This window comes from Haliotis rubra, unplaced genomic scaffold (assembly GCF_003918875.1).
Source record: "Haliotis rubra isolate DU_JTF1 unplaced genomic scaffold, ASM391887v1 Scf38, whole genome shotgun sequence".
NCBI lineage: Eukaryota > Metazoa > Mollusca > Gastropoda > Lepetellida > Haliotidae > Haliotis > Haliotis rubra.
This window is the reverse complement of record NW_025767057.1, coordinates 2541144-2568556: the sequence shown is the minus strand read 5'-3', so window position 1 is coordinate 2568556 and position 27413 is coordinate 2541144. Positions and strand designations below refer to the sequence as shown.

The window sequence follows — 27413 nt, the reverse complement described above, 5'->3', positions numbered from 1 at the left end:
GTTTATGATTCTTGTCAACACAACCCAAACTAGTGGGCTTGTGCCTGTCTGGTATAAGGCGTCTAAGCGGACACACACTGAAATAACGCGAACGTTGGAGCAGTTTTTCAAATCATGATTTAAATAATGGGAAAATGTAAGTGAAGAAACATAAATAATGATGCATTTCTACAAGAAAAGATAAACCGAAGTAAAAAAAATATTGGCCCGGGATTGTATCTCTGGTTTGACATGGTATTAAGCATTAAATACTACTCCTGAACATTTTAAGTGAGTGAATGAGTTTAGTTTTAAACCACTGAGTAATATTCCAGCAATATCACGGCGGCTAAACATTTTGAGGTGAAATGCTGCTGACGCGGTTATGGGTTGCAACTGCAGCAGAATATTGCAGATGCTAGTAACAGGGGCGGGCATGCATATTTTACCTGAATATCTGGTGTACTGATTCTCTGGGATCAATTCCTAGTTTTGATCACTGTTCCTCTTTGTCTCCAGTCAGATTCTGATTGGTTAACCCTGGTGTTGACGTTTCAGGTATCCTTTTATTTATTAAGGTAGCGCATTTACATCGTCGTGAAACCCATATTTTCATCAGGAATCTCGAAGGGTTAAACTTGCTGTCAAAGCTGCAATAGCTTCCTGTGTTGGCTTAGCTGCCTCAGGTCTTCAGATAATTTTTCATCATCATGAGTACGTACTCCTTATTTGTTCAATATAGGAGTACTGGAAAACCTCAAAGTGTACATTTAGAGTACTAAATGGAAATTAATGGAGTATCAGTAATCTTGTGTTTCGTTTCATATATGCACCACAACATTACTACTCTTGCGTAAACAGGTCAATAAACAATACTTTTTTAGATAAATACGTCTGTAAATGATTCTAAGGTCGTACACCATTGCTGTGGTGCGTATCTGCTACGTTTTCTAAATTATTTCCTACCGTATCGTGCATATTTTTTATCCGTACATACGCAGTCTACGCCGAGACAGCCCTTATCTGGAGCCCTGCCGCCTTGCAGTAATCATTGGTCTTTCCTCCACTGTTCCGCCGTGACCAGCAGCTGCTTCAGTATACGCCTCCCCTCCAATGCATATTCACAAGACAAAGTCTGGTTCACAATCATATGATAACTTTATTGTCTATAGCAAAACACGGCTTCTTACACTTGTACAATCTTTATACAGCATGTACATTTACCAAAGCTACCAGTGGGGTTGTAGAGTTTGGCAAGACTACATGATGCAATGGATGAAATAGACTCTTTACAGCTGGTTCGGCCCTTGACTCTCACAATGTAGATGTGAACTCCCCCAAAACGATTCATACATTTTTACAAGAAAAACAGCAGTTACTGTTAAATAGGGAATAAAAACCTGATAAATATACATGATTTGTATCAGACAAATATACAGAAGCTAAATTACATTACAATACACATTGAACAATATACAAGTATGATTTATCTTTCTGTTCCAATCTACAAAACATACATGCACACAATGATATATGAATAATGGCAAACACATACCTAGTCAAAGGGGAAAATTCAAGGCAAATAGAATATCTAGATAAACACATAGCACTATCTTACCAAATACCCCTGCTTTGTTGGAAGAATCATTCATGGTAAGGGGTTGAGACAAATGGCATTACCCCAGGGAGTTGAAAAAAATAAATGTTATAGAAAACATTTCGGCATGCTACATCAAGTCTATCCAACACCTCTACAGCATATCAATTTGGGCCCTGTGCTGTTGAAAAATAAAACATCAAAGCATGGACATATTAAATATGTAAGAAGGTAAAATGTTAAATCCTTGATTAAATGTGTCAGAAATTAACTGTCAAGTGCCTTTAGGACAATATCAGACCACTTCAAATCAAATTGAGGTTAAAAAATATATATATATATATATTTCACACAAGCGTCAAGCCATAGGTAATAGAATTTCTCTTGACTTAAACAAGTCAGGACAAGTTAGGAAATACAATTCTAATTAATTTTATTGAGAAAAGAATAAGCCAGGTATTTCTTCCATTTAGTTCCACAGTGACTAGATAAATATTTCCCAGATGAAAAATGTGAAACCATACCACTGAGACTCCAGTGCAAAAAGCCCTTTTCTCAAGAGCTTATAAAAAAAATAAAGAGTAGAAAAAGAAATGCAATCTTTGAAGATATGTTACAACCAAAAATGCTACCTCGCAAGACATTCTGTCTATGATAAGAAAACAACATACACAAAATACTGAGAAATGTATTCAATGTAACCAATGGTTTGAACAGCTGAAAATAACAGGTCCCAATTTTAGTGCAAACTTAGCACAACTAGAATAAAATTTGAAAATACTCAAATTCATTGGTGAAAGTTAGTGACTTTTGTACAAATGATGGGAAATGTTTCCTGGGTTTTAATAACGAAAGTGATCTCTGTACATATTAATATATAAAACTGTCAGATAGCAAATCCGATTTACAAAATGTACATTTGTACACATGTCAATCTACACGAGAGAGTAATAATGTACACCTGCTGCTGTTTATTTCATTTGGCCGACTATTGACAAATTTCACAAAAATATTACAATACTAACTACAGATGAGTGCAAAAAATGGGAAAAATATATGAAATATTACAATAGGATATATGATTAAACACAGACAACGTTATTAAATGCAACATAATAATATACACCTATGCCTCCTGTCCCACAATCCTGGGGCACTGGGTAGTAGCAACAGTCAGTCATACACCTTTCAAGGGCAAAACCTGATTACCAACATTGACCAGTTCACCGACTTTACCCAATACCACTGCAAGGGATTCTAACCATGCTGTGAGCTTGCCAAGTAGACAGAATCTTTCAAGTATAGGCACAGGATATTAAATAGCATACATTGGAATGTTGTTAATCAAGACCCTGAACTATTCCAGTGTGTAACAATTTGTGCAGCTTTTGACATATGCAACACAAAAAGAAGAGTAGAGAGCAGTTATCTCCCCTGCAGTGAGATTTGAATGAAAGTCGGCAGGTCTAGTCTAGCGGTTTATCAGGATGGACTATCAGAGTTTCATTGAGAAATGTGCCATATTCACAAAGGATGGTGGAGCTTCAAATTTACATAGTGATACTTTCCTCGTTCAGACGAGTCCCTCTGTACAAGATTATTTGATGTTTCAAATCTAATAGGTTTTAATCTTATCCTCTATATATAGCACCAGTATAGTTTGTATCTTTACACTGCGGTTACACCGGCTTCTTTACATTTGTACAAGCTGATAGAAAATTAAGGCCATTGAATTCCTATGCACATAATGTTACAAAAGTGATTTTATGAACATAACCATTACAAAATACTTGAATCTCTCTTTACAAAAAGGTGGGTAGCTTACAAGGAGAGTGTGTGTGGCATACACGCAGGTTAGATGGGAGAAATTTACATACAATGAATTGGCCACCATGATTTTATACAAATCCTTCTATACATTGTTCTGTCTCTATTTACACTTTACACCTTAAAGGTTGGTTGGTACAACCTTATTTAGTTTCTGGTGACAGCTGTACAAGCAGTTGCATAGGCAGTGATGAACAAGTTGGTTTAATATATGCAAGTCCAAAAAGAATTCATCTCCGTTGAAATTTGTTTCTTTGTCCACAATGACACTTGATTGCCAAAATGCACAAAAACAGTGCTACTGCCTTCAGGACTTGGTTATGAGAGATGGGTTCTAGGCAGGATGACTGTCCAGTTGAATCAACAGGAAGTTATCTATTTGTGTCAATCCACTGAATCAGTAGTTTTTAGAGGTGTGACGATACAGAAAATTCACGATACATATTGCGATATCTTGAAACGATACGATTCTATTCGTTGCCATATCACATGATATGCTTTCTTTAGTTATTTTCTTTAAATAATCATATCTTAATAGCAAGAAATTTTGACATAACCATCGATATCTAGTGAAAATTAACAATTTTAAGGTCAACAATACGTATCACGATTCGAAAAAACGTATCGATATATTTATCATCAGTTAAAGTATCACGATTATCGATACTACGATATATATCGTCACAGCTCTAGTAGTTTTGTACAAGAACTGTACTGTACCTTAACAACTTGAACTGACAGGACTTACTAAAATAAATGTATATGATTGGTGCTCAGGCAGTGGGTACAAGCTTACATATCCTAAATACAATATCTAAATTGCTGGTTGCAGGACAATTCATTTTTCACATGGGTGGGTAACTGGAACCCAGTACTAAAATAACCACTGCCTGAGAACCAATTTTTGTACAATTTCTTGGCCCTGTAAAAACTTGCCGCACTAATTTCATCACTTTTCCACTTCAATCCTAAATACTTTGATATTTAAAAATATCACTAGTTGATTGACAAACAAAATATTGATGTGAAAACAAGTTGATGCAGAAAATGAAGTACATTGTCAAAATTCCTATTTCTTTACATTTTATGTTAAGTTTTTTATATGTAAACATTTACACAGCGAGACAGATCGCATGTTTGAAATGGAAATTGTGAGATTTGTACAAGTTTATGTTGGAGATGTTAATGATCTCACCTTAACATACATCATCAGAATGTAAACACTATTGTACAATGTTATGGTTTGAACACTATAGTTTTACACATCTAAATATATATTACAGTCTTCTGTTAAACTCATGAAAATCAGATTTTCGGAGACAACATTCAAAGATTTTTTTTACAAACCAGATCTTTTGGAGAAAATGCTAAATTGTACAAATGATTTTCAAGTCGTTTGACAATGTTATATACAATGAATCCGTTTTTCAATAGATACACAATACAGAACAGTTGCCTGTAGTCATTATTTGATTCTAACACAACATGCTTTTTGATTCCAGTTGTCGGTAATGGATGGATGTGGCATACTTTGGCATGAAAATTTCCCAGACAGACAGACAGAAATAGAGAATTATTTGTCAGTTATAAGAAGAATATTCAGTGATCTGTAATATCTCTTTTCACTGGCTCTGAGAAACTAATGATATGAATGAAGACATGTCCAATTCTGACACATCCACACAATATTACTAACAGCATTTGTCAAGTCTAAATCAAGATCATTCGTGCAACTATGTAGGTAGAGAATCCATACTCCATGCTTCAGTCAACCACACAATGACATTTCGTTCCATTCATGAAATCTTTATAAATTTGAGTGTCAATTATTATTCCTGAATTCCAAGTACATGCTTACGTTTGATCTACACAAGGGAGGTAACTGAACATAGGAATTTCAGTGCATGCTGATTTATGAAAAGGGAAATGGCATTGCACCACCTGAAACATGAATGTCTTTGAACTAGATTAGTACTTGGGAAGATTCCCTTGCTTGGAGTATGGATAACATACCAACAGACACTATGGCAGCTGCACACAAGTTTTAGTTTGACTGATCACCGAGTTGATTCAGTTTATTACCTGCCTTGTTCCAGCTACCCTGTTATTGTATCTTTTCTATATACATATTAGCAGAGGAACTAAAGGTCTTAAGTAGTCCGTCAATTTCTCAATAAATCAAGATCTTTGGTTGAAGAGGGTATGAATGTACAAATTTACTATGGAGATTTTCACCTATCTATTCTGCAGAATCAAGTGCAGATGAGCTTTTGACCTTACCCTTTAAACAAGCGAGTATACGGATTGGAAGCCAACAAAATGTCGCTTTGTAAGTAATTACGAACAACTTGTGCATAAGGAGAGAACATAGCTAGAAACACTTACTCTAGAATTCTCAAATAGGAACTGCTAACTTCATGTATATACTTCTACAAGGACAGTTTAAGAAATAACTTTAGCAATATCCTGTGTAACTGCAAGGTCAGCAAATGTGAACTGGCTCAATTCTCCCTCTTCCTACTCAGTTTGGCCCATTGACTATCTTCTTTGGGAGTGGGGGAGGGGGGGTGGGGGAATAATCACTGAAAAATGTACAACATTCACAACAACATTAATAAAGAATTGCAGGTGCAGTAACCTCCTGGGCGGGTCCAAGGTTCCGAACGGGCCCTCGCATCAATGGACTTAATACCATACAGAGGTAAGGAACCAAAAGTTACCATAGTGATACATGATTATCGGTCAAAGCACCACTCTCAAAATAGGGACTGACTACCTCCACCTTGAATATCGATTAATTTAATTCAAACAATTTAAACTGTAAATTCTGCCCTTAATAGTCGATTTCAACTCTTACTCGATCAAAGTGATTCCTAACAATGCTGGAACCTGCAACTCTGCTTACTACAGTTTGAGCCAGACATGCAAGTACTATCCTCTGCCCAATCAACAAACCCACAAAGGCACTAGTCACACAAGCGACAACAAGAATATAATGGATTATATAGATACTGTCACAAAATCTACCTATGGATGGTTAAGAAAAAAGCAATGAGAAAACCCCTAACTAGACCTCCCAAACTGTGTAAACAAGTAAAATACCACATTAGTACAAACTACTATTGTAAAACCTGGCTTGTGAGCGAGCATCTCCTTCTTCAGGCTAACTGGTCATTTGATTCTCGCTCCACAAATTTAGTTAGCAAAATTAATGCAAAAACAAAGTAGAGAAAGGTGAAAGCAAAAATAGAATATTCTACCGAATCTCATTTCCGAGAAACGGATTTCCAAAAAAGACAAGTCAGAAGAGTAACATTAGTATACACTGGGAAACAGACAAAACGGGGGGCTTTGTTATTCAACAGCAATCTTATTTCTATCTTTGCAGAAATACCCAATACAGAACTATTCCATGGGTGAAAACACAGGATTCGTCTCTGGATCCCAGTAGTATGATCTATTTTACCCTTCAGACACAAAAATTAATGCTCTTCACGGAAGTGCTCCATTTGGGGGCATTCCAATGGGTCCCAAGTCAGAGTTGTTTTTCAGGAAGAACTTTTCTAGTTTGGCAAGGATATGCTTGCCATACGTGTATTTCCGCAAGGTACCAATGTGGGGACGGATCTTGTGCATGAGTATCTTGCGCTGCGGTGGTTCTGCCACATCGATCATCTTCTGCACAACATAGTTCGCAAACTGATCCTTCATCATCGTATATAGTGCGCTGAAAAAGAAGACACATCTTAGACATGCTTTGAATATATGGAAAATAATCTGGAGCAGACAATTATGTGAGTGACAGTTCAGGAAGGAACCTCGCCATCTGAATGTGACTGAGACTGCCCATTTGGATACTAATTTGTTGACTTAGACGAGTACAGTCAAGTAACAGGAAAACAGTATGGAAGACACAAAATCTTCTGAGCAAGCAACTGATAAACAATCACCAAACATTCTGGTCAGTCCAAGTAAAGAGATGGAAGAATCTCCAATGAAAAAAATGCTTGCATTACTCTCGCATAATTTCATCATACACCTTTTGGTTTCATTAGAGATGTGGAAGGATAACAGAGATGCCAACCCTAGTTTCGCCCAAATTGTATTTTGGCCAAAAAATGATGCAAAAATTAGCATTTTTGGCCAAAATTTGTGTTAACATTGTACTCACCTAAATCAGTAGTAAGTATCCACTGACTGACTGACTATGGTTTTACGCTGTTTTTAGCAATATTCCAGCAATATCATGGCCGGGGACACCAGAAATGGGCTTCACAAATTGTAACCATGTGGGGAATCGAACCCAGGCCTTTGGCGTGAGCGGCGAACCACTAGGCTACCCCACCGCCCCAGTAAGTATCCACACATAGCTTGATACTGAATAATACGTGGTTGAAATTTATAGTGTATGGTACGTATGCTATTCAATAATTTAATTTAATGTATTATTTTTAAAAATTTGTATATTTTTACTGCTATCGTAGTATTCTGTGTTGCTTTCTTGTAACGAACACAATAAAATCATATGGGTTGGCATATCTGGGATAAACATTTCTTTTCAGGTCTGATGAGAAAAATCAAAATCCCCCACTAAAAATATTCACAAATTACAAGTTCTGTTCTCTGCATGGCTTGTCTCCCCTGTCACAGCCACAAGGGCTCAGAGAAGTCTATGGAATATGCAGAGGTCAGCCCACACCCAAACAAGTTTAGGGGACTGGTTTTCTCTCCAACATTGTGGAAAGGGAATATACCTCACACCCAAAATGGGCACTCAGCTCCCATTTGCCACAAAGACAGAGCCACAGTCACTGAGGACTATGGATGTCAATGTTGGTGTTGCTCTTGTTCATAAAAACAGTCGCCACCGAGGCGAAAAGCTAATCTGAACAAAGTCATAGACTTTTATCATACCTATTTGTTCTCCCCTCTTACAATAAATCATATCAAGCCGACCCAGCATGGGTTTAACATGGGTAACTTAAGATAAAAAAATATCTAGTATAGTTGCTATTACAATGGGTCACACACCAAGCAGTGTCATACCAGCAACTGTTTGCATTACTCGCACATAATTTTATTCTCGTACACCTTTTGGTTTCATTAGAGATGTGGAAGAATAACAGAGATGCCAACCCTAGTTTCGCCCAAATTGTATTTTGGCCAAAAAATGATGCAAAAATTAGCATTTTTTGGCCAAAATTTGTATTAACATTGTACTCACCTAAATCAGTAGCAAGTATCCACTGACTGACTGACTATGGTTTTACGCCGTTTTTAGCAATATTCCAGCAATATCATGGCCGGGGACACCAGAAATGGGCTTCACAAATTGTAACCATGTGGGGAATCGAACCCAGGCCTTCGGTGTGAGCGGCAAACGCTTTAACCACTAGGCTACCCCACTGCCCAAGTAAGTATCCACACATAGCTTGATACTGAATAATACGTGGTTGAAATTTATAGTGTATGGTACGTATGCTATTCAATAATTTAATTTAATGTATTATTTTTAAAAATTTGTATATTTTTACTGCTATCGTAGTATTCTGTGTTGCTTTCTTGTAACAAATACAATAGAATCATATGGGTTGGCATATCTGGGATAAACATTTCTTTTCAGGTCTGATGAGAAAAAATCAAATCCCCCACTAAAAATATTCACAAATTATAAGTTCTGTTCTCTGCATGGCTTGTCTCCCCTGTCACAGCCACAAGGGCTCAGAGAAGTCTATGGAATATGCAGAGGTCAGCCCACACCCAAACAAGTTTAGGGGACTGGCTTTCTCTCCAACATTGTGGAAAGGGAATATACCTCACACCCAAAATGGGCACTCAGCTCCCATTTGCCACAAAGACAGAGCCACAGTCACTGAGGACTATGGATGTCAATGTTGGTGTTGCTCTCGTTCTCGATCCATAAAAACAGTTAAGCCACCGAAAAGCTAATCTGAACAAAGCTAATCTGAACAAAGTCACAGACTTTTATCATACCTATGTGTTCTCCCTCTTACATATGGAAATCATATCAAGAAGCCCCTTCAATTTAAAATCCCAATTAGTATAGGTTTAACATGGGTAACTCAACATTTGAATTTAAAAAAAAAATTTTACTCCAAAATTACATATTTTTCCTTATCCTGACTCATGCTCTTGCTTGTAGCATCCTACATGGAACGGAGGTGGGAATATCTAATACTTTGGATTTTTAATAATTAGTGATTTGAACTGTGATGATTGTAATAACCCTATGGGAACTTCATAAAGGGCACTGAATTGATGAATTCCTGCTGCTAACTTATCAGCTGCCATATAAGGTTATTACCATGTACTTATTATGATAAAGTATATATAACATTAATACAATGCTTAAGACTAATAGACTTAAGCTTGTTAATATGCTAGTATAAACTCCTTAGAGTTTGTTAGCTAAAAATACTTTAAGATATAACATAGTACTAAGCTTAAGATGATTAAACTTAAGCTAATTATATAATAGCAAACTCTTTAGAGTTTGTTAGTTAATATGCTTATATGATATAGATATAATGCTGAGCTTAAGATATGAATAAGCTTTAGCTACATATATAATAGCAAAACTCTGTAGAGTTTGTTAGCTAATATATTTTTATAATATGAGTATAGTACTGTGCTTAAGCTATAATTAACTTAAGCTACATATATAATAGCCAAACTCTGTAGAGTTTGTTAGCTAATATATTTTTATAATATGAGTATAGTACTGTGCTTAAGCTATAATTAACTTAAGCTACATATATAATAGCCAAACTCTGTAGAGTTTGTTAGCTAATATATATTTATAATATTAGTATAGTACTGAGCTTAAGATATAATTAACTTAAGCTACATATATATATAGCAAAACTCTGTAGGGTTTTGTTAGCTAATATATTTTTACAATATGAGTATAGTAGTGTGCTTAAGATATAATTAACTTAAGCTACATATATAATAGCAAAACTCCTTGTTAGAGTTTGTTAGCTAATATATTTTACAATATGAGTATAGTAGTGTGCTTAAGATATAATGAACTTAAGCAACATATATAATAGCAGAACTCCGTGGAGTTTGTTAGCTAATATATTTTACAATATGAGTATAGTATTGTGCTTAAGATATTATTAACTTAAGCTACATATATAATAGCCAAAACTCTGTAGAGTTTATTAGCTAATATGTTTATAGTGTAACCATAGTACTAAGCTTATAGTACTGAGCTTAAGTTATGATGAAACTTAAGCTATATATATATAATAACAAAACTCCGTTCGAGGTTTTGTTAGCTAACCCCACCTATAATGTAACCATACTGCTTAAGATATGATGAAAACTTAAGCTAATTGTATAATAGCGAAAACAACCCTTTAGAGTTTGTTAGCTATGATATAAACCTAGTATTGAGCTTATGAAGGAAAACTTAAAGCTACATATATAATAGCAAGAACTCCAGTAGAGTTTGTTAGCTAATACATGTTATAATGTAACTATAAAGCTTAAAATATGATGAAACTTAAGCGAAATATATAATAGCAAAACCCTCTTTTAGAGTTTGATAGCTAATATACCTATATGATATAAACATAGTACTGCGCTTAAGATATGAATAAGCTTAAGTTACATATATAATAGCTAAAACTCTGTAGAGTTTGTTAGCTAATACATGTTATAATATAACCATATTGCTTAGAAATATGATACTTAAGCCAAATAGCAAAAAACTCTTTAGAGTTTGTTAGCTAATCTACTTATATGATATAAACATAGTACTAAGCTTAAGATATGAATAAGCTTAAGCTACCTATATAATAGCAAAACTCCTTAGAGTTTGTTAGCCATATATTTTAATAATATGAGTATAGTACTATGCTTAAGGTATAATTAGCTTAAGTTACCTATATAATAGTAAAACTCATTAGAGTTTGTTAGCTTAATTAACTTAAGCTATGTATAAAATAGCCAAAACTCTGTAGAGTTTGTTAGCTGATGCATTTATCATGTAACCATAATGTTACTCTTAAGATATGAATAACTTAAGGTAAATATATATAATAACAAACTCTGTAGAGTTGTTAACTTATATATTGTATGATGTAATAATCATGAGTACTGTGATGATAAAAGGAACTTAAGTAAATTATATATAGCATGGAAGCTGTTTAGTATTGTTATAAGATGATGTAAAAAAAATCTGTTAGATTGACTTATCTTCTCCGAGAACTGTCAGCTGTTGTCGCGGCGAGACCATGGGATCAATTGGTGTATACCTGAGGCGTCCTCGGTGGTGATATCTCTCAGATAATGTTTTGCAACCACCACATCGGATCTCCAGAAATAAACCCTCCCATATTTCAATCACATTTGTGTGGAACAATTGTAGAAGTTAGCTATAATATCATGAGTATTAAGCTCATGGAGGGTCGGAATAGGTCCATCCGCATATGCACGTAGAGTATGACAGTTCTGATCCAAATGGAGATATAGTACATGAGACTTCTCTCTCTGTTGAAGTTGATGATAGGAAATAATCTGTTGCATTTTTTTCTCCTGTTTGGTTTGGTGGAGATAAATTTACAGTGCTCTTTGCTGGCCATCTTGATAGAATCATCGTTATCATGGGGTCCAAGTATGTCATCCAGGCGTGTTCATAAACCTCACTTGTGAGGTGTTGGAGCACTATATTCATATCCCCAGGTTGGAGTGAAATTTCCGTTTATTCTCCAAACAGAAGTTTAGTAGGTTTACTAACCATCTAGTTGTGTTAGTTAAACTTGATGAAATTCAGCTGTAGTCTGAAACGCTGTGGATTTAGATCCACTTGTATCTTCGATCTAGGTAATTCGCCGCTAAGTCCTTGGCGATGTAGGTGCACAACCAGGTGTGTCTGTCCTCGTTGAACTTTATGTAAAATCGCTTGACTGCCCGATCCCTCGTCTTAACTTGACAGGGGAGGTCTCTATCTTGAAGAAAGGCAGTCTAATCATGAATGTTCAGGTTAACTGGACTGTAATGAGGCTTGCTCGCTTCACTGATATATAGTTGTCACTTGTGGACGTAAGTCTTGAACTGTGAATAGAGATGCGACCTCTGTGTAGTCGTTGTCCCTCAGCGATCCAATCAGAACAAGGCATTTTGATTCTGTATAATACCAGCTGTGATGTCACCGTAGCGGGAAAAACCACCTTGAATAAATTCTTGTAAATTCGTTGATATTAGCATAAGCGCCGGTCTTCACCGTAACTTCGAAGTTATCCGAGTGACCACGCGTTTTCGAGGTTAATGGTAACTCGCCTTGGCGAAACCTCCGCCGAAATATCTGCATCCTGTAATTTTATGCTGGGTAGGTTATTTTCCTGGTTGTCGGTGAAAGTAATTTCAGTTTTGAATATAATTCCGACTTCCTTATATATAAGGGTATAAACAACTTGCAAGTTGTGAGCTTGTGTAGACTGTATACATGAATGTATCGCCATAATTGTAGAATTAACGTTGAACTTGTTGTACATATTTCTTCTCAGAAACTTTGACGATTAAGAGTTATACTTCGCTGTAACAAGGCTGCTGTTCAATTTCGATATTGAATTGTCTGCAGATATGCGTAATGGTCACGCATGTAGATAATCGTGATCGTCGTCCGGGATTGTATATTAGCAATTTATACGAATAGATGATTTCTGTGAAGATCTATGAAATGTCGTTGACTAATAATACAGCGACGTTCTGTGTTGTAAATAGCCTGAGCAATTATCTTCGCCAGAAGCTTATAGGCGACATCTGGCATACAGTTGATAATCAACTTATGCGGCGTCTTGAACGGACTGGACGAGTAGCTATATATGGCGAAAGTGGCTAGTATATGGAAACCTTGGAGGAGACTTCCTCGGTGAACATGAGGAGACTTCGCGAAGTTCTCAAGTATCCTTCTAGATCTTCTGGGTGAAGTAGACTTGGAGCCACTTAGCCTTCAGCGACCATCAGCGAAGGTGTCGAAATCAAAGCCCGATTAGTATATATATATATATATATATAAATATATATATGGCGCTTGTTTCGAAACAGCCTCTGTGTTTAACAGGATGTGGGATCGTGGCTTGCCTAAGTATGGCATGGATCATCTTATCATATTCAGAAGTTCGTGTTACTACGAAGTCTGGTGATAAGTGTCTAATTGATCGCTTCTAGATCTATTTAGGCCAGCGAACATAAATCTGCGTCATGGATTCAACAGAACCAATATCACGATTGTAGTTCTTATACTTGATATCGATGATCAACTTGTCTATGGGTTGATCTTCTCGGAGACTTGTGAGGGGCGTTGATAGTTTGTGAAGCTCTTGTATAGTCCCTCGATGTCCTTCTAGATGATGATGATCTGGATTCAGGTGTCCTGTCGGCATGCCTTCGCTGAAGCTTCCTCTGCGTCCGGTCGGGGAACGACGATATGACCTTCGCCATGAAGGCTTCCGTGATGTCTGATGGTCGAGTCCACATCTAGGGATGAAACCCGCGATAAGGTGATGATCTATCCTGCCTTCGCCAAGTCCTTGGCGAAGGCTGTACATCTAGGTTCTTTCCGCTTCGCGAAGGCTGTACATCTAGGTCCTTTCCGCCTTAGCGAAGGCTGTACATCTAGGTCCTTCGTCCAAGGTGGTCCGTGACTTCCTTCAAGGTGACATCGTCCTGGCTGCTTTCGTTGACGGGGGTGCCTCTGGGGTGCTGTCACGTTGGAGCCTTCGCAGGCTCGGACCCTGCTACGCGCAGATATTGGTCCTCCATGATGTTCATAATTTGTCGCATCATGTCTTCTGGGATGGTCTGCGGCGAGGTCGTCGGTGCTTTATCTGCGGTGTTAATGGAGGGTCCACCGGAAAATCGTCCGACATCAGTGTAGAGGCATCAGGCTGCATGGTGATCTCTGCTGATGTCGTTAGCTGTCCCCGGTCGTTTCTTGTAAATGCGTCGTCGGGATGATGATCAGCTGATCATCGTAGGAGTCCAGGTCATCGGCTGGAACAATCTCGGTTGAGAAAGTCCTAGTAGACTTCGTTGATTTTCCCTCAGAGGTCGGCGCTGCCCTGGGTGTCGCGGCGTCTGCGTTGAGTGTTGGTAATGATGGGACCCTCAGGGCGATCATCGCATATCTGCGTTGGTACATCAGGCTGCATGCTGATCTGTGCCGACATCGGTCAATCTTTGATGTACATCCGGTATGATGACCGGCTGATCATCATACAGGCCCAAACCCGATGGGAGCGGTCTTCGGGTTGTTGAGATGTAGTAGAAAAACCCTCTAGTCTTCTGCTGCGGCGATGGGATGTCTGGGAAGCAGAATGCTTCTTGAGATGGCGGACTACGTCCCACACCTCTCCACCACTCTAATGCGAACACCACACGGAGGAGTCGGCCAACAGCAGTAGACTGGCGAGGGTTCGTGTATCAGTCATACTAGACTCTGCATAGCGCACCTATCTGCTAAGTGCGTACAAAGCGCCAAAGTAAATATTAATAAAGAGGTAGAATTGGATAAATTAGTACGCGAAATCTAGTATAGAATTTTCATCAACGTATTACAATGGGTCACACACCAAGTGGTGTCATACCAGCAACTGTTTGCATTACTACTAGCAAACCTCTATAATTTTATTCTCCTACACCTTTTTGATTTCATTAGAGATGTGGAAGGATAAACATTTTACCATTTCTTTTAAGGTCTGAAAAGAAAGAATCAAATCCTTACCAACAAAAACATTCATAATTACTCTTATCTTACCTTCATGTAAAATACTTTAATTTCATTGGTCAATGACGGTTTAACAAGTTTCTGTGACAAATGGAAAAATCCTATTACCCGCTATTCATAATTACTAACCTTCCAAGCTCCTTTCATTGAAGCAGAAGCTTTCTGTGACAAATGGAAAAATGATTACGCCATAATATGACGCATGCCGCGTCTAACAAGTTCAAAACCGTTCGATCAGCTGTTTTTGTGTTCACTTTGTACAGATTTATTCTACAGGACTTTCACTACTTTAATTAAGCTATTTATACATTGAGTGGTTTGCACACTCAGCTTAAACATAATTAACAATTTTTATAGCAGTTTTATGCTTGTCAGAATATGTTTCACTGATGTTAAATCCAGTCGAGAGGCAGACGTTGCATGTCATATAGGCGGTAGCTATCTTTAACATAAAATAAAATGATATTTTGTACATCTAACATGGCGGTAAGATAAATACGTTGTATGCTTCTCCCTCGGGTAATACGGTCTGATGTACGCCTCTTTGTAGCAGTGTCATCCCTACCGGCTCGGGCGACACTGCTACAAAGAGGCGTACATCAGACCATATTACCCGAGGGAGAAGCATACAACTTATATTGTAAATCATCTACACAAGAAACATTCACCTACACTGATTTACAAGTTCTGTTCTCTGCATGGTTTGTCTCCCCTGTCACAGCCACAAGGGCTCAGAGAAGTCTATGGAATATGCAGAGGTCAGCCCACACCCAAACAAGTTTAGGGGACTGGCTTTCTCTCCAACATTGTGGAAAGGGAATATACCTCACACCCAAAATGGGCACTCAGCTCCCATTTGCCACAAAGACAGAGCCACAGTCACTGAGGACTATGGATGTCAATGTTGGTGTTGCTGGCTTTGTCACTTTTATCATTCCTACATCGATCAAAGGTCTGTTGGGGTTTTACTTGCACAGTATAAAACAGTATTACAGACTTAAGAGACCCAAAACCATAGTTGGATTGTGTTTATTCTGAGTGTGCGAGTGTGACTATTCTATGTGACTAAATTAGAAAATATTCTGAATTACCATTGTCCAAATGACCGACCAGCAGTGGTGAGAGTTAAACTTTAACTTACTCACAGGAAGGTCGGTAATTTAAAGGTAAACTTACCCATCATTAATGGAGCAGACCTCTTCAATGAGAAACGCCTTCTCTTGCCGGGATGAATGGGACACACATTTCTCTACAACATTACTGAAACAAAGAGCAGACCATCCACAACATACACTCACCTGGATAAACATTAAGATTTACACTTGTAACACTTTAATAATCTCTCAGACGGATGAACATTAAGACTTACACTTATTTAATTTTAGCTACAGTTCCAAAGGCTGAGTCTAAACTCCATCTGGTAGAAAAAGGTGAGCTTATACCAAGACTAAAATCTAAGAAAACCAATACAAAAATACAAGTTTGGACTCAACTTGTAAGTTTTAGGCTCAGAATGGAGAAAATGGCTGTTAACTTAGAGTAATAACTATTAAGGGCTTCTGAGCAAATGGACACAACTAGAAGCAACACTACTTCAGCAGACAGTTTGTTGGAAATTATCACATCCACTGAAGGATAAAAAAACCCTTTACTGTAGGCAATGACAATTTCCACAGAACACCAACTAGTAGTGGCACAACAGAACACCAACTAGTAGTGGCACAAACAATTCTGACTTATAGTCTTCGAGTAAGGGGATAAAGCGGGGCTCAAGTCAGAAATGATTCCAGTAACACACAAAATAACCCTAAAAACTCTGTGTTGGCGCGGCCATAGTGCTTTATTTCTATTTTCAATGATTCCTTGAATGCTTTACTTCTTGTACCTAAGAATTCATACCTGGCAAACTTGTGCTGACTGAGAAGCAATACTTTGCCTCTGATCATGGTTACAATCTTGCTTTTATCCTCAGGACGCCCATGTTCCAGCACATGTTGAATGACGTAGTTGCCATACTGGTCTTGCACAAGGCGCTCTGTGTGTTCATGCAGCTCTTCAAGGATTGGCATTGTTTGTTCAGGCATGCAATGTTCAAGGATTCGCTGGATAACTCGGCAGCCATAGGGGTGAGTTGACAGTGTGAAAACCTAAAAGGAGACAAAAGAAACAAGGCGTCAAACACAACCACAATACTCTTGTAAATAATTTACACAAGAAACATTCACCTACACTGATTTACATGTTCTGTTCTCTGCATGGTTTGTCTCCCCTGTCACAGCCACAAGGGCTCAGAGAAGTCTATGGAATATGCAGAGGTCAGCCCACACCCAAACAAGTTTAGGGGACTGGTTTTCTCTCCAACATTGTGGAAAGGGAATATACCTCACACCCAAAATGGGCACTCAGCTCCCATTTGCCACAAAGACAGAGCCACAGTCACTGAGGACTATGGATGTCAATGTTGGTGTTGCTTGTCAAAAAGCTAATCTGAACAAAATCACAGTAGTTTGTCCCAACTATCCCTACACTCCCCTCATACAATAAATAATAAGGAAGAAGTCAAGGTCATCAATATCTCTGCCACAGTGTTCTGTTCGTATTTGGTTCCTGTTTTTTAACTCCACAACGACATTCATGTCCTAAACACACAAACACACATACTACATTTGGTTTTCCCCATCTATAACAGTTCCTGAGAAAATCTGTTCACATTGGGGGTAATGTGCACCAAGTCAATAATCAAATGTGGATCAAACATACTAAAGACTAGTGGTGTTCCAATTAATTGAAACAATCAAAGAAATGTCTTTTTGGCACTGAAGAATTGTAAGCGTTTTTCTAAAAAGGTCTTTGATTACCCTTTGAAGTCATACTGTGTAATACTAAGACTCATACTGTACATATTACAAAACACATTCGTGTGGTGTAGTGGTGGTCAGAGTAATTAAAATAATCGAAGATTGGTCAGAGTGACCAAATGACCAAGCAATCCATCACATTCTCAAAATAATCGAACATAAACGATTTTGGAACTACTGTTTTAGTCTTTGAAATACTTGACAATGGAACATGTCGTTGAAGTTGTCAGGGCCTGAAAATGTGTTTAATTCTTAGAAAACTCACTTCACTAACTGAAAAGCCATGACTGAATACTTCTTGAAGACTCTGGGAAGTTTATGTTCATGATATATTAGTCATCACTTTAAAGTAGCAAGTTGCATCATGTTATACATATCTGCAATAACAACAGGGATAGGAAAATCTGAAAAATGATGCTAACCAATTTTTTTTTATGATTGTTCGCTGGTAATGCAGCAATCATCATCAATTGTGAGATTTCAACCAATCCCCAACACTACTAGAGACTGACATATGCACTGTCACACAGCATCTAGTTACGACATGATATCAACCGAGTCACAGAAGCTGATCCCACCCATCAGTGTCCTCCCCTCTTACAATAACTTATATCAAGCCAACTCAACATGGGATTAACAAGGGGTAAATTTAAGTCAGATAATTCTATCATAGTTGCCATTACAATGGGTCACATCTTACATGGGTCATACATGCAACTGCTTGCATTACTCACGCAAAATTTCATTCTCATGCAGCTGTTGGTTTCATTAGAGATGTTCAGTTCAAACATTAATGATAGATTGATTATCTTGCTTCACGACATGAAGAGCCACAACATTAGCAAGCTAAACAGAGGGAAATAGACCAACTTTCTAAAGTTCTTACAAGTTCTGTTCTCTGCATGGTTTGTCTCCCCTGTCACAGCCACAAGGGCTCAGAGAAGTCTATGGAATATGCAGAGGTCAGCCCGCACCCAAACAAGTTTAGGGGACTGGTTTTCTCTCCAACATTGTGGAAAGGGAATATACCTCACACCCAAAAAGGGCACTCAGCTCCCATTTGCCACAAAGACAGAGCCACAGTCACTGAGGACTATGGATGTCAATGTTGGTGTTGCTTGTCAAAAAGCTAATCTGAACAAAGTCACAGTAGTTTATCCAAATATCCCTACACACCCCTCATACAACAAGAGTCATCAGAAGATGACATATCCCCCCGGCCCCCACATCTTTGAAAGAACAAATCATCTGACAGTTACTTAAAGTCCAGCTTGATTTTAGACTAAGTGCAAATCGTTTCCATGGAAATCATGAAAAAAATAAATGACAAAAATCTGCAAATAGCAAAAGGCACCACTTTGGGATCTGCCTCACATATCTGCCAAGTGTTGCTGAAAGATATTAAGAAGTTTTCGCGTTGTGCTCCAGAAACAAAACCCATCCCTTCCTTTTTGAGACTAAGTTCAATCATTTCCATGGAAACCGAAAATAATAAATCACAAATATCTGCAAATAGCAAAAGGCATCACTTCAATATCTGCCTCACATATCTGCCAAGTTTTGCTGAAAGATATAGAGAGGTTTTTGAGTTGTGCTCCGGAAACGAAGCCCACCCCTCACTTTTGGGATTAAGTCCGAAATCGTTTCCATGGAAACCGGGAAAAATAAAAATGCCAAAAATCTGCAAATAGCAAAAGGCACAACTTTAGGATCTGTTTGATATATCTATCAAGTTTTGTTGAAAAATATTATATGGTTTTTGAGTTGTGCTCCGGAAACGAAAGCAATCCTTACTTTTTGAGACTAAGTCCAAAATGTTTCCATGGAAACCGGGAAAAATAAAAATGCCAAAAATCGGCAAATAGCAAAAGGCACCACTTAAGGTTCTGTTTCATACATCTACCAAGTTTTGTTGAAAAATATTGAACGGTTCTTGAGTTATGCTCCGGAAACGAAGCCCACCCCTCACTTTTGGGATTAAGTCCGAATCGTTTACATGGAAACCGGGAAAAATAAAAATGCCAAAAATCTGCAAATAGCAAAAGGCACAACTTTAGGATCTGTTTGATATATCTATCAAGTTTTGTTGAAAAATATTATATGGTTTTGAGTTGTGTCTCGAAACTAAAGCAATCCTTACTTTTGAGACTAAGTCCAAAATGTTTCCATGGAAACCGGGAAAATAAAATGCCAAAAAATCGGCAAATAGCAAAAGGCACCACTTAAGGTTCTGTTTCATACATCTACCAAGTTTTGTTGAAAAATATTGAACGGTTCTTGAGTTATGCTCCGGAAACGAAGCCCACCCCTCACTTTTGGGATTATGTCCGAATCGTTTCCATGGAAACCGGGAAAAATAAAAATGCCAAAAATCGGCAAATAGCAAAAGGCACAACTTTAGGATCTGTTTGATATATATATCAAGTTTTGTTGAAAAATATTATATGGTTTTTGAGTTGTGCTCCGGAAACGAAAGCAATCCTTACTTTTTGAGACTAAGTCCAAAATGTTTCCATGGAAACCAAGAAAAATAAAAATGCCAAAAATCGGCAAATAGCAAAAGGCACCACTTAAGGTTCTGTTTCATACATCTACCAAGTTTTGTTGAAAAATATTGAACGGTTCTTGAGTTATGCTCCGGAAACGGCCCACCCCTCACTTTTGGGACTAAGTCCAAATCGTTTCCATGGAAATCGGAAAAATAAAAATGCCAAAAATCTGCAAATAGCAAAAGGCACAACTTTAGGATCTGTTTGATATATCTACCAAGTTTTGTTGAAAAATATTGAATGGTTCTTGAGTTATGTCTCGAAACGAAAGCAATCCTTACTTTTGAGACTAAGTTCAAAATGTTTCCATGGAAACCAAGAAAATAAAATGCCAAAAAATCGGCAAATAGCAAAAGGCACAACTTTAGGATCTGTTTCATACATCTACCAAGTTTTGTTGAAAAATATTGAATGGTTCTTGAGTTATGCTCCGGAAACGAAAGCAATCCTTACTTTTTGAGACTAAGTTCAAAATGTTTCCATGGAAACCAAGAAAAATAAAAATGCCAAAAATCTGCAAATAGCAAAAGGCACAACTTTAGGATCTGTTTGATATATCTACCAAGTTTTGTTGAAAAATATCGAACGGTTCTTGAGTTATGCTCCGGAAACGAAGCCCACCCTTCTTTAAGACTAAGTCCAAAACGTTTCCATGGAAACCGAGAAAAATAAAAATGCCAATTATCTGTAAATAGCAAAAGGCACCACCTTAGGTTATTTTTGACATATCTACCAATTTTGGTTAAAAAATATCGAACGGTCTTTGAGTTATGGTCCGGAAACAAAATGATTACGGACGGACGGACGGACGGACGGACGGACGGACAGACGGACGAGGCGACGACTATATCCCACCGCATTATATGCCGGTGGGATAATAAATAATAAGGAAGAAGACAAGGTCATCAATATCCCCGCCACAGTGTTCTGTTCGTATTTGGTTCTTGTTTTTTAACTCCACCACGACATTCATGTCCTAAACACACATACTACATTTGGTTTTCCCCATCTATAACAGTTCCTGAGAAAATCTGTTCACATTGGGGGTAATGTGCACCAAGTCAATAATCAAATGTGGATCAAACATACAAGAGACTAGTGGTGTTCCTATTAATTGAAACAATCAAAGAAGTGTCTTTTTGGCACTGAAGAATTGTAAGCGTTTTTCTAAAAAAGGTCTTTGATTACCCTTTGCAGTCATTCTGTGTAATACTAAGACTCATACTGTACATATTACAGAACAAATTCGTGTGGTGTAGTGGTGGTCCGAGTAATTGAAAAAATCGAAGATTGGTCACATTGACCAAATGACCAAGCAATCCATCACATTCTCATTAATCGAACATAAGCGATTTTGGAACTACTATTTTAGTCTTTGAAATACTTGACAATGGAACATGTCGTTGAAGTTGTCAGGGCCTGAAAAAGTGTTTAATTCTTAGAAAACTCACTTCACTAACTGAAAAGCCATGACTGAATACTTCTTGAAGACTCCGGGAAGTTTATGTTCATGATATATTAGACATCACTTTAAAGTAGCAAGTTGCATCATGTTATACATATCTGCAATAACAACCTGGATAGGAAAATCTGAAAAAATGACGCTAACCAATTTTTTTTATGATTGTTCGTTGGTAATGCAGCAATCATCAATTGTGAGATTTCAACCAATCCCCCAACACTACCAGAGACTGACATATGCACTGTCACACAGCATCTAGTTACGACATGATATCAACCGAGTCACAGAAGCTGATCCCACCCATCAGTGTCCTCCCCTCTTACAATAACTTATATCAAGCCAACTCAACATGGGATTAACAAGGGGTAAATTTAAGTCAGATAATTCTATCATAGTTGCCATTACAATGGGTCACATCTTACATGGGTCATACATGCAACTGCTTGCATTACTCACGCAAAATTTCATTCTCATGCAGCTGTTGGTTTCATTAGAGATGTTCAGTTCAAACATTAATGATAGATTGATTATCTTGCTTCACGACATGAAGAGCCACAACATTAGCAAGCTAAACAGAGGGAAATAGACCAACTTTCTAAAGTTCTTACAAGTTCTGTTCTCTGCATGGTTTGTCTCCCCTGTCACAGCCACAAGGGCTCAGAGAAGTCTATGGAATATGCCGAGGTCAGCCCACACCCGAACAAGTTTAGGGGACTGGTTTTCTCTCCAACATTGTGGAAAGGGAATATACCTCACACCCAAAATGGGCACTCAGCTCCCATTTGCCACAAAGACAGAGCCACAGTCGCTGAGGACTATGGATGTCAAAGTTGGTGTTGCTTGTCAAACAAGAGTCATCAGAAGATGACATATCCCCCCGGCCCCCACATCTTTGAAAGAACAAATCATCTGACAGTTACTTAAAGTCCAGCTTGATTTTAGACTAAGTGCAAATCATTTCCATGGAAACCGAGAAAATAATAAATCACAAATATCTGCAAATAGCAATAGGCATCACTTCAATATCTGCCTCACATATCTGCCAAGTTTTGCTGAAAGATATAGAGAGGTTTTTGAGTTGTGCTCAGGAAACGAAGCCCACCCCTCACTTTTGGGATTAAGTCCGAATCGTTTCCATGGAAACCGGGAAAAATAAAAATGCCAAAAATCTGCAAATAGCAAAAGGCACCACTTTAGGATCTGTTTGATATATCTATCAAGTTTTGTTGAAAAATATTATACGGTTTTTGAGTTGTGCTCCGGAAACGAAAGCAATCCTTACTTTTTGAGACTAAGTCCAAAATGTTTCAATGGAAACCAAGAAAAATAACAAGAGTCATCAGAAGATGACATATCCCCCCGGCCCCCACATCTTTGAAAGAACAAATCATCTGACAGTTACTTAAAGTCCAGCTTGATTTTAGACTAAGTGCAAATCGTTTCCATGGAAATCATGAAAAAAATAAATGACAAAAATCTGCAAATAGCAAAAGGCACCACTTTGGGATCTGCCTCACATATCTGCCAAGTTTTGCTGAAAGATATTAAGAAGTTTTCGCGTTGTGCTCCGGAAACAAAACCCATCCCTTCCTTTTTTGAGACTAAGTTTGAATCATTTCCATGGAAACCGAGAAAATAATAAATCACAAATATCTGCAAATAGCAAAGGCATCACTTCAATATCTGCCTCACATATCTGCCAAGTTTTGCTGAAAGATATAGAGAGGTTTTTGAGTTGTGCTCTCGAAACGAAGCCCACCCTCACTTTTGGGATTAAGTCCGAATCGTTTCCATGGAAACCGGGAAAAATAAAATGCCAAAAATCTGCAAATAGCAAAAGGCACCACTTTAGGATCTGTTTGATATATCTATCAAGTTTTGTTGAAAAATATTATATGGTTTTTGAGTTGTGCTCCGGAAACGAAGCAATCCTTACTTTTTGAGACTAAGTCCAAAATGTTTCCATGGAAACCAAGAAAAATAAAAATGCCAAAAATCGGCAAATAGCAAAAGGCACAACTTTAGGATCTGTTTCATACATCTACCAAGTTTTGTTGAAAAATATTGAACGGTTCTTGAGTTATGCTCCGGAAACGAAGCCCACCCTTCTTTAAGACTAAGTCCAAAACGTTTCCATGGAAACCGGGAAAATTAAAAATGCCAAAAATCTGTGAAATGCAAAAGGCACCACTTTAGGATCTGTTTGATATATCTACCAAGTTTTGTTGAAAAATATCGAACGGTTCTTGAGTTATGCTCCGGAAACGAAGCCCACCCTTCTTTAAGACTAAGTCCAAAACGTTTCCATGGAAACCGAGAAAAATAAAAATGACAATTATCTGTAAATAGCAAAAGGCACCACCTTAGGTTTTTTTTGACATATCTACCAATTTTGGTTAGAAAATATCGAACGGTCTTTGAGTTATGGTCCGGAAACAAAATGATTACGGACGGACGGACGGACAGACGGACGAGGCGACGACTATATCCCACCGCATTATATGCCGGTGGGATAAAAACTAATCTGAACAAAGTCACAGTAGTTTTTCCCAACTATCCCTACACTCCCCTCATACAATAAATAATAAGGAAGAAGACAAGGTCATCAATATCCCCCCCTGTATTTGGTTCCTGTTTTTTTAACTCCACCACGACATTCATGCCCTAAACACACATACTACATTTGGTTTTCTCCATCTATAACAGTTCCTGAGAAAATCTGTTCACATTGGGGGTAATGTGCACCAAGTCAATAATCAAATGTGGATCAAACATACTAGAGACTAGTGGTGTTCCAATTAATTGAAACAATCGAATATTGGTTGCAGTGACCAAACGACCAAGCAATCCATCACATTTTCTCAAACAATCGAACAAAAACAATATTGGAACTAGTTTTAGTCTTTGAAATACTTGACAATGGAACATATCGTTGAAGTTGTCAGGGCCTGAAAAAGTGTTTAATTCTTAGAAAACTCACTTCACTAACTGAAAAGCCATGACTGAATACTTCTTGAAGACTCCGGGAAGGTTATGTTCATATATTAGACATCACTTTAAAGTAGCAAGTTGCATCATGTTATACATATCTGCAATAACAACCTGGATAGGAAAATCTGAAAAATGACGCTAACCAATTTTTTGTTTATGATTGTTCGTTGGTAATGCAGCAATCATCAATTGTGAGATTTCAACCAATCCCCCAACACTACCAGAGACTGACATATGCACTGTCACACAGCATCTAGTTACGACATGATATCAACCGAGTCACAGAAGCTGATCCCACCCATCAGTGTCCTCCCCTCTTACAATAACTTATATCAAGCCAACTCAACATGGGATTAACAAAGGGTAAATTTAAGTCAGATAATTCTATCATAGTTGCCATTACAATGGGTCACATCTTACATGGGTCATACTTGCAACTGCTTGCATTACTCATTAACTCTTTCAACACCAGTCAACCAGAGGCATTTACTGCCATGACACCGAGTTCCCAGAGACTCTGAGGTCATAGATGAAGCCTATGTTTATGAAGGAAATTATAAGCTTGTAAAACGTTATTGCTACTACATCCCATACACCATTTAAAAGATCTAATCCTTCTGTTGATAAATATGAAGTTTATTTTTATAATATTATTCAAATAATACAACTACAACTTAAATAAATTTATATTTGAATGAAAATGCAAGCTTACATTTATAACGTCCAGGTAAACCACGAAAAGGAGCAAAACTATGGCGATTTTTTCCATTTGTGACATGTCATAACATGCCCGTGCCCTTTTCTTTTATATTTTCATTTTTATGTAATCAGAAAATTATTATAAAAAGATTTCTTAAACAATATGTATGGTCGCCTATTTCCCGATATCTGTGGCTTTCCTTCGGTAAAATGACATAACAACTGAAAATACCTCCGCTTTCGAAGCTTCTTATGAATAACATGCTAGGCTTAATCGTTGGATGTCGGGCATCGCTCAAAGCTCTGAACATCAACAATATCACTGTACCCTTGCCAAGAGTATTTTCACAGTTGTAAGAAGTGATTTTATTGGATAAAGATTGGTTTCTAATGACGCTTTTCAGCCACAGTCTGCTATAAGGGTCGTGATTGGTCAAGATCAGACACGTGACATGAGGCAGCCAATCATATTACGGCAATGGATACCGTCCTCGTAAACGAAAACTTTTAGATTTGGACAAAAGTTTTGGGTAAAATAATGCTATTCTGAACATATTAAGCAAGAAATCGCTACCTATACGTCAATTATGGAACTTATTGGACGTATCGTGCTAGGTTATGACCTGTGACAAAAATGCTTCATGTATGTATTTTCGCATTAAACATCGTGTCCGAGCATGAAGATTGAGGCGGCGAGAGCCGAGATGTCACTTGTCAGTGACTCGACTTGCATTACATGATCGCACAAAAAGATGGAAATAGTAATTTTATATGTACGTTTGACAACTTTTATGAATGCTGTTGTTGATTTTATTCATTAGTTTATTCAATTTATTTAATAATTTCCTCGAAACATCGTTACTTTGCTCTTTGACAATGTTATTGTGGACCCGCTGCCGAAGCATGTGTCCGAGAATCGTTTTCAATAACATTGCGAAAAATAGTTTATAATTTTAATTCTGCTGATAATATATGATAAATTGAAATTTAATAAGTGTTTTCAGACATTGTGAAATGTGATAGATTTGATATATGAATCAAAAGTCAGGTAGGTTCCTAAAATTATGTCTCATTTTGACGTGACTACTGCCTGGCCGATTAATCGGCCTCCGGTGTCTGGGGACTCATAACTTTGTGGCCGATTATTCGGCCTGCGGTGTTGAATGGGTTAATTTCATTCTCATGCAGCTGTTGGTTTCATTAGAGATGTTCAGTTCAAACATTAATGATAGATCGGTTATCTTGCATCACAACATGAAGAGCCACAACATTAGCAAGCTAAACAGAGGGAAATAGACCAACTTTCTAAAGTTCTTACAAGTTCTGTTCTCTGCATGGTTTGTCTCCCCTGTCACAGCCACAAGGGCTCAGAGAAGTCTATGGAATATGCAGAGGTCAGCCCACACCCAAACAAGTTTAGGGGACTGGTTTTCTCTCCAACATTGTGGAAAGGGAATATACCTCACACCCAAAATGGGCACTCAGCTCCCATTTGCCACAAAGACAGAGCCACAGTCACTGAGGACTATGGATGTCAATGTTGGTGTTGCTCGCGTTCTCGTCCATAAAGATAATCATTACCGGGGCAAAAACGATAATCTGAACAATATCTGTGGATGGGGCTGTCCGATCTTCACGCAGTGACTATCAAAGATTTTATTTAAATTAGCTTCATGAATACAAAACTAAACTA

The 27413-nt window shown here is 37.7% G+C and overlaps 1 protein-coding gene and 7 non-coding genes across 8 annotated transcripts in view; all 8 read right to left on the bottom strand.

Annotated features, from left to right (window-relative positions):
* Positions 1–1118: 1118 nt before the first annotated feature.
* LOC124286297 (pumilio homolog 1-like) overlaps positions 1119–27413 on the bottom strand; it is a 58681-nt gene continuing 32386 nt past the window's right edge. Inside the window, 3 exon segments of the mRNA XM_046722653.1 lie at positions 1119–7130; positions 16338–16421; positions 17061–17308. Of these exon segments, the coding sequence (XP_046578609.1) occupies positions 6896–7130; positions 16338–16421; positions 17061–17308 (567 nt within the window). The 3' untranslated portion in view covers positions 1119–6895.
* LOC124286336 lies at positions 8018–8240 on the bottom strand. The gene has a single exon (XR_006901011.1). It is a non-coding gene; the product is annotated as a small nucleolar RNA SNORA73 family (small nucleolar RNA).
* LOC124286341 lies at positions 9079–9301 on the bottom strand. The gene has a single exon (XR_006901016.1). It is a non-coding gene; the product is annotated as a small nucleolar RNA SNORA73 family (small nucleolar RNA).
* LOC124286335 lies at positions 15847–16069 on the bottom strand. Its single transcript, XR_006901010.1, has one exon. It is a non-coding gene; the product is annotated as a small nucleolar RNA SNORA73 family (small nucleolar RNA).
* Positions 17404–17626, bottom strand: LOC124286340. Its single transcript, XR_006901015.1, has one exon. It is a non-coding gene; the product is annotated as a small nucleolar RNA SNORA73 family (small nucleolar RNA).
* Positions 18909–19131, bottom strand: LOC124286338. Its single transcript, XR_006901013.1, has one exon. It is a non-coding gene; the product is annotated as a small nucleolar RNA SNORA73 family (small nucleolar RNA).
* On the bottom strand, positions 22642–22864 carry LOC124286337. The gene has a single exon (XR_006901012.1). It is a non-coding gene; the product is annotated as a small nucleolar RNA SNORA73 family (small nucleolar RNA).
* On the bottom strand, positions 27042–27264 carry LOC124286339. Its single transcript, XR_006901014.1, has one exon. It is a non-coding gene; the product is annotated as a small nucleolar RNA SNORA73 family (small nucleolar RNA).